We start from the raw sequence: 13,674 nt of genomic DNA on the forward strand, positions 1-13,674 counted from the left end.
AGGAGCCAAGTGTGGGAAGAGGATTCGAGGAGGATTCTCTGCCTCAAAGGCTGCAGAGAGCATTGGTTTTAGTTCTCTTAATCTGAAACTGAAAAAATGTCAACAACATATGTAAAAATTTAAAACCCTGAAGTACCATCAAAATAATAATACATATGGCACAGCAGTTTTTTTTTAAAGAGATTATTTTTCTGCCAAATACTTTAAGAAAACCCACAGTGGTTTTTAATCTTCTTTTGAACATCATTGATTTGACCAACATCATGTACTTTTTCTGGGTATATAAGTAGTATTATAAAAACCTAGACATAGTTTTGAAAATGGATACTATCTTTATCGTTGATTATATAGCTATATGTGTTTATTATAAATGACTCAAACGATTTGAAAATGGAATGAGCATATTTTTGTTGGCTACATAGCTTTATGTCTTTATTGTAAATGATTCAAACAATACAGAAATGGAGAATGTGGAAGTGGTCCTATGATACCATCCTCCAACAATTGCCACTGTTTTAGCTATAAACTTGTTAACTTGCAGAAGCCTAAGGCCCAGCGTTTTAAGTGAGCTTGTGTTCTCATATTGGGTTACATTTGTTCTTTCTGCAAAAACACATAGCATAAACAGCAGCAAACCCATTATAATAAAAACCAGACAACTGAAAAATGAAAATGCATATAAAGCTTCAATAGATACCAATAAGACCCTGAACATTTAAATTTCATAGATCTGTTCATTATGTTGTCTTTCTGGCATTTTATGGTTATTGTAGGTAAGAGGTAAGACCCTTTGGTGAATCTGCCAACCTACAGTATCTGTTCTTATTGCTTGTCTAGGGGGTTGTAAAGAACATCATAATGTTCTGTTTTCTGTCTTATAAAAATATGTATTTGGTAGCTTTAGGGGTCTTTCTGAATCTTTTCTCTGGACGTCTACCTGGATGTGATTATATAGTCATGAAGTTGTCATGTGTGGCTGTTTGAAGCAAATTTATTAGGTTAACTATACCTCATGTTTCTTTACTGATGATCATTTATTCACCAAACATTATTGAGGGATTTGTGTGTGCCCAGCACAGTGCTAGGATCAAAGGTACAAAGGGACAAGTCCTGCAGGGAAGGGAGACACATGCATGGGCAACTCTAAGGTGATGTGAGAACAATGTGCACGGGGTTATTGCCAGAGGAGAGAGGGACTCCTTTTTGCCAGAAGGTGCCTGGGAAAGATTCTTAGCAGAATTGACGGTTTGTGACATGAGTCATGAAAGTTCAATAAGAGTGTGTAGGTGGAGAAGGGACTGGAGATGAAGAAAGTCAAGACAGAGATGCACTGAGAGGGAAGGGAATTAACATTTGTTAAGTGCCTCCCGGGTGCAGGCACTGCATGTCAGCTAATCAATCCTGTAAGGTCTCTATCCTCTCTGTCCTCTCATTGACCAGGGGAAACTCAGTCTCAGAAAGGTTGCATGACCTGCCCAAGGTCTCAGAGTTACCACTTGGAGGAGTCAGGATTCACACCCAGGTTTGGTGACTTTGGAGACCATACTCTGTCAGTAGCATGAGGCTGAGGAAACAGCGTTTGTCTCTCTTGCGGGAAGTGCAATGGGTTGATTGGCTGGAGTGTTGGTGTACTTTGTAGGAAAGAGGCAGGAAATGGAGGTTAAAAATGGAGAATGGGGCCAGTTGGTGTGGGTGTTGAGAATACCAGCGAGGGTTTGTAAGTGGATACAAAAGCTCAGATTTATCTTTAGAAGAGAACTCTGGCCACCTTGTTTGGGCTGGAGGGAGCTGGGTAAGACTGCAGACAGGTTTGTAGATTTACCCTCACTGACCACTTAGATGTTCAAAAATGTTTAGATTTTTTCCCCTAAAGTTGACCAGACTTTCTCCTTAAGACTCCTTCCCCACTTAGAAGTGGAGAAAAAAAGAAACCTGCATTAGCTGAGAGTAGTAAATTCAGTCTGCTCCAATCATGTACAAAAGTAATGCGTTCTCTCTTCCGTGCCTCACGAAAGATGGTGTCTCAAGTAAGTGGGGGGGTCCCATGCCCTTGAGGTTGTATGTGTGTCTTTATCAGAGGTTGGGGGACGGTCCTTGCTGGTGCTGACTGGGGTCTGGTGTTGTCCTGGCTCTGCCTTGGTCATCTGTTGCTAAAGTGTATGGCTGCTGTAACTTGTGGTCCATGCTCTCTCAGGTCAGTCAGGGTCCAGGTGTCCGTTTTGCTTACACGGCCACACCTTGGCTCTTGCTGGGGCTGCATAGCCCACCCACCCCCCCATGAAGTCTGATAGCCCCCTTCCCTCTACAGTCCTCCATGGTACCCTCAGGGACATCACACCACTTGAATACTAGGGGGGCTCTGGATAGCTAAACTCAAAACTTAGGCCCTGTCTTTACCTAACTGCTGTGACACAATTTTACTGATTTACATGATACGGTCATTACCCATGGGGTCACCACCCCACGTTGTCATGAGGGTGGGTGTGGGGCAAGAGAACATTGCGTGAGATGACATCCTCTGTTGCTCCAAAAGGAAAGTGGTACAGAAGTTCCTCGGCTTTTGGCTTTGTCATCAACCCTTCTAGGTCCTCAACCTTCTCTGGGATTTTAGGCTCAAGTGGGGAGAAGCTGTACCATACGTGTCTCTGCTGCCTTCTGCCTTCTTACCCACATCCACCGCTACTTCTCTTCCACATTTCTTCTTGTGTTCACAACTCACTGGGACTTCCCCTAGGTCATCCAGTCCTCCTTCCAGAGAGGCCATTAACCTCCCATTTGGGGCTGTAATAGCAGCTGACATGTAACGAAGGAGAGAGACCACTATAAGACAAAGCAGTCTCAGTTGGAAAGTATTTCAAAGTTGTCATGTCTGTCATTTTCATCTGTGATAAAGATGTTACAGTAATCTAGGTGAGGGATAATAAAAGCCAGAAGAGAGTCTTAGGAGGGAGCATTGGTGAAACCCAATGTGGGGCTGATAAGAGGGAGAAATTGAGGGTGGCTTTAGGGTTCCTAGTTGGGACAACTGTTGGATAAAGACGTACTTGACAGAGAAAACACAAGTGGAGAAGGAATAGTTGTGAGGGCAGCGGGTACAAGGAGGAGCATTAGCGGGTGGGAGGGAGGGAGGGAAGGTAACGAGTGAGTTCAGTTTTCGACTTGATTGAAATGCTGGCTAATGGCAGAAATATGGGGCTGGCAGTGGGAGAGCATCTGCCTGGAGAAGTATATTTGGGAATAGGTGAACCTATCCAAGGAGAAAAAGAAGGGAAGCTCACTGCCATTGTAGATGTTGAATTTAAAGACATAAACAAGGTCATCACTGTTTTAATTCTTCCTTGCACTTCACGATGACCCAGTACTTTGGAACTTCCCCTCCTAGTTTCCTGCAGTGGGGCAGGTCAGAGGTCACAGAGTACCATCAAGGGTGTCTGCTAATGCTTTTGATCCCCAAGGGGACCTCTAAAGCCCCAGGTCCGACACATAGATCCATGGTATCCTGAGTTCATATCAGAATGAGGCCAGAATACACAAAACTTTTTGATGAATGGCCTAAGTTGAATAATTTGCAGGTACATGTAGAGGCTGTGTTTGAGTATTTGTGGTTAAGCTGAATTTGAACTCCTGGAAACGTAACCTGTACTTCTCAAAACTTTTTCCATCATTGTCATGCCTGAGACATAGTCTAACCTTTGGATGTACTCTGCTGATATAATTACCTTGCTGTCTTTTAAAGGTGGCTTTTAATTGGGTTCCCGAGCAGCAGCTGCTGTTGAGGTGCTGGTTGCAGCCTTTCGATATCAGGTTCATTAAATGTTTCCTCTTCCTGGACGGGGCATCTGGCCTTGGCTGGTAGCCAGCTGTTGCTGAAATGCCATCACTTATAGGATTGCCCTTTAAGCCACTGATTTGTTATTTTGTTGAGTTTCAACTCCTTTCCTCTCAAATTTAAATGGAGCTTTATTGAATACAGTGCTAAACTCAATTCTTCCCATTCTCAGTGGCCTTTTCATCAGATTATTTCCCGCTAGTTCATAGTATTTAGTTCTCTGGCTGGGCAAGAGGTTTAAGAATTAAAGACAGCTTGTCATTTACGGGGCTAAGGACTGTCCTTGGGGAAGTGCGGTGGATTATCTCACAGACATGTCCTCAGTTGGCTGCTGATTTATGCACAAGTAACACGAGGTCTCTTAGCCAGTTTTTTTCCTTTTTTGTAAAAATGTGCCAAAAATTCTAGGATCTTTAAGAATTTATCTCTAGGATGATTGTCCTGAAGGTTTTTTTAATTGAAGTTATAGTTATAATATTATGTTAGTGTTGGTGTATATCATAGTGATTCAATGTTTTTTATAGACTAAAAGCTTTTGTCCTGAAGTTTTTTAATTCATTTGAAGAAAATGAGTATGTAACAGTCACATTGAATAAAGAGAAATTTGGAGGTAGGGTGGGAAGGTGGGACAACAGAAAAAACTCAGGTTTTGTCTTTGGTTTTCTGTCTCAGAGCAGCTGTGCGGGGCTGGTCCTTTCTGTGCCCCAGGATGAAGTCTTGAGCAGGCCCAGTGTATTTGCTGATAGTTCTCCTATAATCAAAAGTTCTCCAGTCATATTTCCTTCCCAGACAGTCTCAGTTTGGTAATTAATATGTCTAGCCTCAAATAGACTGGTTTAAAGTGACAGCTTCTCCTGTCCCTAGCTCAGATTCTAGATTCACTTTGTCAAATTCCACCCAAAGAAAACCTGTTGGTAATTTTATTAGAATACATTGAAATTATAGATTAATTTACACTTTAGAGGTGATAAACTTATTTTCTTAGGTTCGTCATTTATATTTCTTTGCTATTGCAAATGCTGTGTTTTCAAAATTGTTTCCTATTTGTTGATATTGTATCAAAGTGCAATAAATTTTTTGTGTATTGATTTTATATTCAACAATTTTGAGGGATGTTCTTATTTAATAGTTTTTCAATGAATTTTTAATGTAGACACATCATCTGTGCAAATTGATTTTTTCCCCCTTGTTTTCCATTTCTTTTTTCCTTTATTTTTCTATGTTGCCCTCCAGACAGAATTGGTAAATACAAGTGGTGATAATTGCCATTTTTTCTTATTTTTGATTTTAGAAGGGTTGCTTGTAATAGTTCACCATTAGCTAAAATGTTTGTAGTAAGTTTTTGGTTGATATCCTTTATCAGGGTTCAGAAATTTCACTTTGGAGTTTACAAAGAATTCTAATCGTGTGTTTGTGTAGAATTTTATCAAATACCTTTTCTGTATCTGAGCTATTGTGAGTTGAATCTTATTGAGGGGTGTTAAGGTGCAGCCTATGGTATCTTCTAGGTAGCAAGTCATTGCCAAGTGGACTGGGAGTGCCGTGACATTTTGAAATACGATTTACATAATGCTGATGCATGTTGTAAACACATAGCCTTTGTAGGGAAATATCATGTCGTTACGCTGTTATGCCTGAAAAATCAAACATAACTTGGTTTGTTTTTCTTTCCAGTATTACTTTACTGTTCTTTTTGGCCACGAAGGTCAGAAACCACTAGAGCTGCGCTGTGAGGAGGAGCAGGACGGTAAAGAGTGGATGGAGGCCATTCACCAAGCCAGGTATGGGCGCAAATCCTCTGTGTGACGCTGGATTGTCTGAGTCTTGCATGGGGGTTTCACCATCAGCGGTAGTTTTGGATGAACTTGCAATTCCAAGATGGGTTTCCCCTTGGTTCCTCCTCCTTAGTCGTGTGTGAGATGATTCTTTGCACTTCCTGTGGATATGTTCTGGCTAAAGATTAAAGGTAAAAGATAAAACAATAATAATGATAATTACTGAACATAGGATTTGTGCCTCTGTGCCAGGCACTGTTCTAAGTTTTTCTGAATTAAGGAATTTGTTAAATGTTTTGATTCACTTACACTCTCAACAGTCTGTGAGAGACGTATCAGAATTATTCTCTCTTTCACAGATAAGGAAACTGAGGCCTGGGAGCTTAGCTTGCTTGCCTGAGACCACACAGCTAGTGAGTGGCAGAGCTGGGGTACGGACCCAGCCGAGCCTGCATTTGTAAACCTTGGCCTGTGCAGCCTGGTTATCGAGAAAGGGGACGCCAAGCGCTATCTAAGCAAAGAGAAGGGTGTGCTTTGGCTTCCTCCTGAGAAATACCAGGAAGGTGGAAATAAGCACTCTCGGCCTCAAACGGGAATGAAGAATCCAAAAGAGATGCAGGCAGACCCCTCTTGTTTATTTTTCATATTCAATTCTGAAGTCCTGTCCATTTTTGCTTTGAATGGCTCCCAAACTTGCTGCTTTTTGCCTGTCCCTGCCCTAACCCCGGCTCTCCTCACTCCATGCCTCCCTGCTCGAATCCTCAGTGTTTCAGTGGCAAAACTCAGGCTTTTTCTTTGCCAGATATGCCTCCCCCACCTTCTCCTATAAGTCTATTCACGTCTGTCTCTAACACCCACTCCCGGACACTTTCCCCCGCAAGCCAGTGCTCACTGGCCCCCCGCTCCAAGTGGCCGCAGCGCTTGCTTTACTACATGTGGAATATTTAACAACTTAGTACAACGTAGGTTATGTTTTATTTCACGTGTGTGATTTCTGTTTCCTGGGCCGGATTGTATGCACCATGAGAGGAGGAGGATGAGGACACATTCATTTCTGAATGAAGCACAGTGCTAATTATGTAGTCATTAGGAAATGTTCTCAGATTGATTATAAAGCGTATAAGGTGTTTGTCCTGAGTTCAGGCTGTTCTTTGAGCCCTGGAGACTTTTTTCCTCTCCCCTCTTCTTTCTTCAGCTACTGTATATTGACCACCTTGCTCTGTGGCAAGCAGCACGCTAAATGCTTTACATACTTATCTTTCTTTTTTTATTCCTCACAACGACCCAGTAGGGTATTATTAATTCCATTTTACAGATGAGAAAACGAAGATTCATGATGATTAAGCAGAGTGGCCAAGTCTAACACAAAGTCGTTAAATGGCAGAACTGGTGTCAAACTGAGGTCTCTCTGACTCCAGAACCTTTAACCAATGTTCTATATTGTAACATTCTTCAGTATTATCTCTTTTTCTCTTCCATCTTTCCCTCTTCTATTTCTTTTTCTCTTCCTCTAATTCAGAGATGAAAATGGATTAATGTCAGGTCAGGGTTGAGAGTAGGTGTTATTTGCAAAAGATTTCAGTTCCTTTTCTTTCCTCCCCTGCAAAATATTCCTCTGAGATGCACAGGGTTGGCGACCAAATGCTGCTCTCCAAGGTGGGCCCCAGTGCAGCTTGCCAGCATCATGATCCAGGCACACCGTTCAGCTGTCCTCACTCGCAGTGTCTCTGTCTGAGAGTTTTGCTCAGACTTAGGACTAGTGCAGACTGACTCACTGTAGAAAGAAAAGTCAGGTCTTCAAAGGTGAAAGAAGTATCAAGTTGGCCACGTAGAGCCCTTGGGTCATTTCCAGACACAATCATTGTGACCACTTCTATTCCTTTTTACCTGGGAGTTAAAATGAAGTAAATAATTTAAAACACGTGTATTTGCCCATTTCTTTTCTTCGCAGAAGAACCAAGTACCATTAGTAGCCTAAATGCCTTTGTAGTTGCCAAGCAAATATTGTGGTGAATGAAATAGAGTATGAATTACTTTAAAATGGTAAAATTTCAAGTAAGGTTTTTTTTTGGTATACCAAGAAAACTTTGTCATATATGTGGAAGTAGGTCAGTAGCTATTTGGTGTTGACTGACATATGATCAATCCAGGGCTCACATGATCTTGTCAGGAAACAAAGGTTTTAGAAACCACTTTATTGGTTTAGGTAATTGAATGGTAAAAATTCTCTTCTCTTTTAGATTTGAAGATTTGGTTAATAATTGATCTTTTTTCTTGATGTCCTGACTTTTGGTCCATTAGATTTGCTTTTCCTTTGACTTGAGGTCCAGGACTGGGTTCTTTGATGGCTTCCTTTTAATTTGACTGCTTTATACCTGAGTTCTTATATTTGACTTATTACATTGAGATGCTTCTTCAATTTTTGTTTTCTAAATCGCAGAAGATAATAACTTTTTCATTTATGTTTCATTGAGTCAAGTTTTTGGTATAAACTTGGGTCTGTGAAATTCATCCTGACTTTATTCATATATTAGCAGAGCCAGAAAGTTAATGAAGCTCATTCAGAGAAAGGATTTGTCAACCGTTTTTGCTTGGCATTGTGCTAATTAAACAACTGGTTGGTTGACTAAACATTTTACCTTTAGAGGACAGTCTGATGGCATTACTTTGGTATTACTGCCTTTTGAATAGAAAATGCTCAATAATTATGGGTTTACTGATCCCTCTTTTTAAGTCTGAGCTTTTGATGAACTGATGACTGTTTTAGCCTGAGACTAGTTCTTTTCTGAGCTGCAGATCCTACGTAGAAACAGGGACTGCTCAGAATCCTTCTCTTGGTCACTGCTCTTTTCCCGAGGTGTCTCTCAGTACTGGACTGGATGCTCTATCTTTGGTGCCATGAAAATCACATTCTTGAGGCTGGCTTTTGTACCCCAGAACCGAATTAACTTGCCCCCCTTTGCCTTCAGAGGACCTTTAAGTCATTTCCTGGCATGTCAGATTGCATGTTTTCTTCCTTAGATCTGGCCCAGGAAAACATCTTTTAGGAAATTAACATTCTCATTTTGAAGATTTGACCTGGTCTAGGAAGCTTTTTCTCCAGTTTTGCTCAAAGTTGGTTGATATTATATTTCTAGAAACTGGCACATTTAAAATATCATTTCATCATGTATTACTGGCACTGGCCGGTTCATGGGAAGCTGCTGGCAAGGCTCAGTCTTGTTTCTGTCGGGATCAGGTGAGGCCAGAGTATTTTAATAATAATGAAGTCTGCGCTTGTTCTACAAGTGGTTTGCTCGTTGGGTATGGAACTTTAGACATTTCCAGTAACCTGATATTTCTTTGTTCTCTTGGCCATATCTGTCCACCATGGTTGATTTAGTTGTAGACATTAGGACAATCAAAAACACTGACCCAGTTGATTGTGGGTCTTTAAGGCTCATTGGCTGACAAGCCAGTGTCCACAGCTCTTTTACCCATGTTTTGTCTTCTGGAGCCCTGATCAAACGAAGCCTCGGAAGTTAGAAGGTAGACATGGCCTGGAAGAGGATCCAGATGTACAAGAGGTACCAAGCGTCTTCCCATTCTGGCCTAAGCATAAGACCTGAAGGACCTGGTCTGTGACAGTTGGGAAGAGAGGTGGGTGGAAAGTATTCCAGAGTTGTAGGGGGTAGACTTCAAAGGACCTTGTTGACCACCTGGATGTGGGCCGTCTTAGACCAGGGTGGTGTCTAACATGTCTCTCAGGTCCCTAGCTTGGATGGTGTCACTCCCTGGGAGGACATATGATGAATGAGAGCAGGTCTGTGGGGCAGGATGACGAGCACTGGCCCAGGAAGGGCTTCTGCAGGGAATTGGAGGGTATGACTGCCTGGAAGGGGTAGTGGGGAACCGTGCAATACTGATGGGTCTCCTTGCCCCTTGGTATGTCAGGTATGGGAGAATGAGTAACAGGGGCTGCTAGAGAAGTCAGGTGTGTCCTGAGGGGAGAGCTGGCTCGGGGTTTCTACCAAGACTGAGGTCAGGGGAGGGCTTGTGAAACACTGGAGTCATGGGGAATGTGGTGCCTGGTGTTGCACACATGGGGTGTATGTGGCTTTGCTCACCTGCAGAGCTATGGCTCATGCTCTCAGTGTTTTAGATGGTCCTACTATCTTTTGCCTGCTTTGCAACGTTTCCAACTGAAACTCAGTGCCCTCCCTCAATGCTCTCTCCTCCCTTTGGTGTGTGCCTGTGGCGGGTGGCTCTTAGGGTTTCCTTCATGGGGAGCGTATTTGCAAGAGAAAAAGGAATCGGGCATATGCCTCCATTCCATAAAGCTCATGTTGCCTTTAGTTTGGCTAGGGCTTGACGTAGCCCTTTCCTTCACCCTGTCAGTTCTGAACTTGATGAGCAGAGAGACTTAATCCTCCAGTTAAGATTTTTAATTAAGCCTTGTCCTCTTGTCCACTAAAGAAAGCTCTAATCCAGCCTCTTGGGCCTGTTTTTATCTATAGTCCTTTTGATTACACGTGCCTCAGGTGGCCTGTTGTCCATATTCCCCCTTCTTTCTCTCTCAGTCTCTTCACCCCTCCCTCCAACACACACACACATACCATGGTAATTGTCCCAAACACCTAATGCTTGTAACCTCATTCTTTTTACTTGGATAGAGGCTTAATTTAGAGCAAAGTGTATAATACAAAATCTGTCCAACACTGAAGGATACACCGTGTATATCCTATCATCCCCATAAAATCAGCGCTTTGTAGAATGTGCATGGAAAAATCCCTCACAAATCAGAAGAGTGATTACATAGAAAAGCTGAAAGCGCTTTATGTTTCATAGCAAAACCACAGGACTAGAAAATCAAAAATGGATGGTGATGTTATAGCCCAAAGCAATCCCAAGGCCATATTTTGTATTCTTCTGGTAACAGTAAAACTATCACTATTAAAAAAACTGAAAACGTGGACTTTGTTTTTTTGAGATATTGGATTTCTTTACTATGAACTTCTGTCAGATCTTTGCCTCCAGATTTGCCCGATGAAAGAGACTTCGACATTTTTTCCCTTAGAGTTTGAACAGTACAACACAAAAGAAAAGAAGTAGTGTTTGTGGGTGAAAGATTTACTTGATTGGGTGGTAGAACTTGTTTTCTATAGAGAAAAGTTGGGCTTGGATTGTCTTATTTGCAGCCCTTTGTTAATACTTCTACCTGTCAGTTATCTTTCCTGTTCCTTATGGTATTTTTGCTTCAGATGCTCATCTTGTCTCCTTCCTTAACCATCAGCTTACACTGCAGTGCAAGCTTGTGTCTCCACTCACAAAGCAGGCATTCCGTCCCCATGTGCACCTGGGCTCACCCACTGCAGAGGTCCGCCCCAGGGGAATATCTCTGGTTCAGTGGAGAGCTCCTCCGTTAGCCTCTTCCCTCTGATTTTCTTGCTCTATTAATTATTCCATTTCTCCCGTATAGTTCCAGTCTATTTACCTGAGCCTCCTGTCTCCCCCTATCCCACTCACTTTGACATTTTCCTTGTGTTCTTTGATTTTCCTTAAATCTCTCCCACCTTAAAACAAACCAAAAAAACCCCTCCCTTGGCCCTGAATCCTCCTCTAGCTGCTGACCTCTCTCGAAAGCACAGCCCGGCTTCTTGGAGAAACGGTTTTGTTGTTCGTCCTCTGTATGCAGTGCCGGCTCTTTTCAGCCCTTGGCAACGGGTTTCTATCCCTACCCCACTGAAGCTGTGTCACCTGGGTCAACAATGACTTTCCAAAGCTTTTCTTTCCTTATATAACTTTGTAGAAAGAGAAGAGATTCGTGGGAGTGAATTAGTGTTAGAACCTCTAACACTGATGTGAAACATGAAAAATATTGATTAGCCAGTGGAGTGGACGGACCTATTGATGTAAGAGAATTTGAGAGCCAGAAAAATGGAGGGTAGCGATGCTAAAGCGGCCGTGAATGATGCCTGGAGGCCTGGTCTTGCTTAGATAAGGGCGCTGCTGTTCATGCTCAAACATTGCTTAAGTAGGAACTGCACTGCTGTCATCCTGGACTGGATTTCCCCAACTCCCAAAGACACCACGATGCCCCTGATATGAGGAATGCCTATTCCAAAGTTTTCTCAATAACACTGAGCATAATCCGGGAGCGGTGGGAGTGTTTCTTCAGTTACCCGTTGTATGACTTTTCAGCCTGGGTTTTAACTATGGTTCTCGCTCTCTGATATTCTGGATATATATGCTAATTATAATTATCTAGCATATTAGACATGTATCTCTCATTAGCAAATATGTCTTCAATCAAAATAACTAGGATAAGGTTCTGGCCCAAGTAACAATTCCTTGCTAAGCTGATACAGTTTTTTCCCTTCTATAAAAATAATTAAGGGCTATGATTTTATACTGTGCCTCTTCTCTGGACTTTTCAGGATTCTACTGGAATATTTCCTTCTCTCCTGTGTGTAGTAGTGGTGGTTTGGTTTTGGTTATAAATATTATACAAGAATATTTTGCTCCCATATATGTGCCATCTGTTGATACTCAACAGATTAGTTTGGCTTCCATCATGTTGAGTTATATGGCTAAATTTTATTATTCCCCTTTGCAGTGAGAAACCATTTTTTCTTGAGGGAAGTTAAACTGAATAACAAAAATGAATAAAGAAAGAAAAAATAAATAAATAAAACGAAACAGAAGTAATGAATAGATTAGGCAAAAACAAACTTGATAAATGTTTACCTTATGTCTTTTAAATTAAAAAAAAAAACCTCTTAAACGTGAGCATTGTCTAGTAACTAGAAAATTTAATCAGACAAAACACATATTGGAAATATAGTAGAATAGAAATAGCAATGCTTTGAAAATTCTTACACTGAAGGGAAGCCATGCATGCGTTTTCAGTTGATTTGACACAGTCTGGAGTAGACTTTTATTTACTAGTGGGATACATAAAGAAAGCTTTAACAACCCGATCAAAAAATGGGCAGAAGACCTAAATAGACATTCCTCCAAAGAAAACATACAGATGGCCAAGAGGCATGTGAAAAGATGTTCAACATCGCTAAATATTAGAGAAATGCAAATCAAAACTACAATGAGATATCACCGCACACCAGTTAAAATGGCTATCATCAAAAAATCCACAAACAGCAAATGCTGGAGAGGGTGTGGAGAGAAGGGAACCCTCCTACACTGTTGGTGGGGATGTAAATTGGTACAGCCACTATGGAGAACAGTATGGAGGTTCCTTAAAAAACTAAAAATAGAACTACTGTATGATCCTTCAATCCCACTCCTGGGCATATATCTGAAGAAAAACATGGTCCAAAAGGATACATGCACCCCAATGTTCATTGCAGCACTGTTTACAATAGCCAAGACATGGAAGCAGCCTAAATGTCCATCGACAGAGGAATGGATAAAGAAGATGTGGTACATATATACAATGGAATATCACTCAGCCATTAAAAAGAATGAAATAGGGCTTCCCTGGTGGCGCAGTGGTTAAGAATCCGCCTCCCAATGCAGGGGACACAGGTTCAAGCGCTGGTCCGGGAAGATCCCACATACTGCAGAGCAACCAGCCCATGTGCCACAACTACTGAGCCTGCGCTCTAGAGCCCACGAGCCACAAGTACTGAGCCCGTGTGCCGCAAGTACTGAAGCCCGTGCGCCTAGAGCCTGTGATCCACAAGAGAAGCCACCGCAATGAGAAGCCCGCGCACCACAACGAAGAGTAGCCCCCGCTCGCCGCAACTAGAGAAAGCCCGCACGCAGCAGTGAAGACCCAACACAACCAAAAATTTTAAAAAAAAATTTAATTTAAAAATTTTTTAAAATTTAAAAAAAAAGGAATGAAATAATGCCATTTGCAGCAACATGGTTGGACCTAGAGATTGTCATACCGAGTGAAGTCAGACAAAGAGAAATATCGTATATTGCTTGTATGAGGAATCTAAAAAGAAATGATTCAAATGAACTTATTTACAAAACAGAAACAGACTCACAGACTTAGAGAACTTAATTCCCCAGGGGGGAAGGGTGGAGGGAAGGGATAGTTAGGGAGTTTGGGACTGACATGTA

General features: G+C 41.8%; 1 protein-coding gene across 5 annotated transcripts in view; it reads left to right on the forward strand.

Annotated features, from left to right (window-relative positions):
• Window positions 1-13,674, forward strand: part of RASGRF2 (Ras protein specific guanine nucleotide releasing factor 2) — a 229,960-nt gene that overhangs the window by 55,699 nt on the left and 160,587 nt on the right. For all 5 annotated transcript variants that reach the window (XM_036848287.1, XM_036848288.1, XM_036848293.1 and 2 more), the window contains exon 2: window positions 5,504-5,610. In XM_036848287.1, coding sequence (XP_036704182.1) covers window positions 5,504-5,610 — 107 coding nt within the window. The remainder of the gene's footprint in view (window positions 1-5,503; window positions 5,611-13,674) is intronic.

The sequence above is a fragment of the Balaenoptera musculus genome, chromosome 3 (assembly GCF_009873245.2).
Source record: "Balaenoptera musculus isolate JJ_BM4_2016_0621 chromosome 3, mBalMus1.pri.v3, whole genome shotgun sequence".
In the NCBI taxonomy this organism is placed as follows: domain Eukaryota; kingdom Metazoa; phylum Chordata; class Mammalia; order Artiodactyla; family Balaenopteridae; genus Balaenoptera; species Balaenoptera musculus.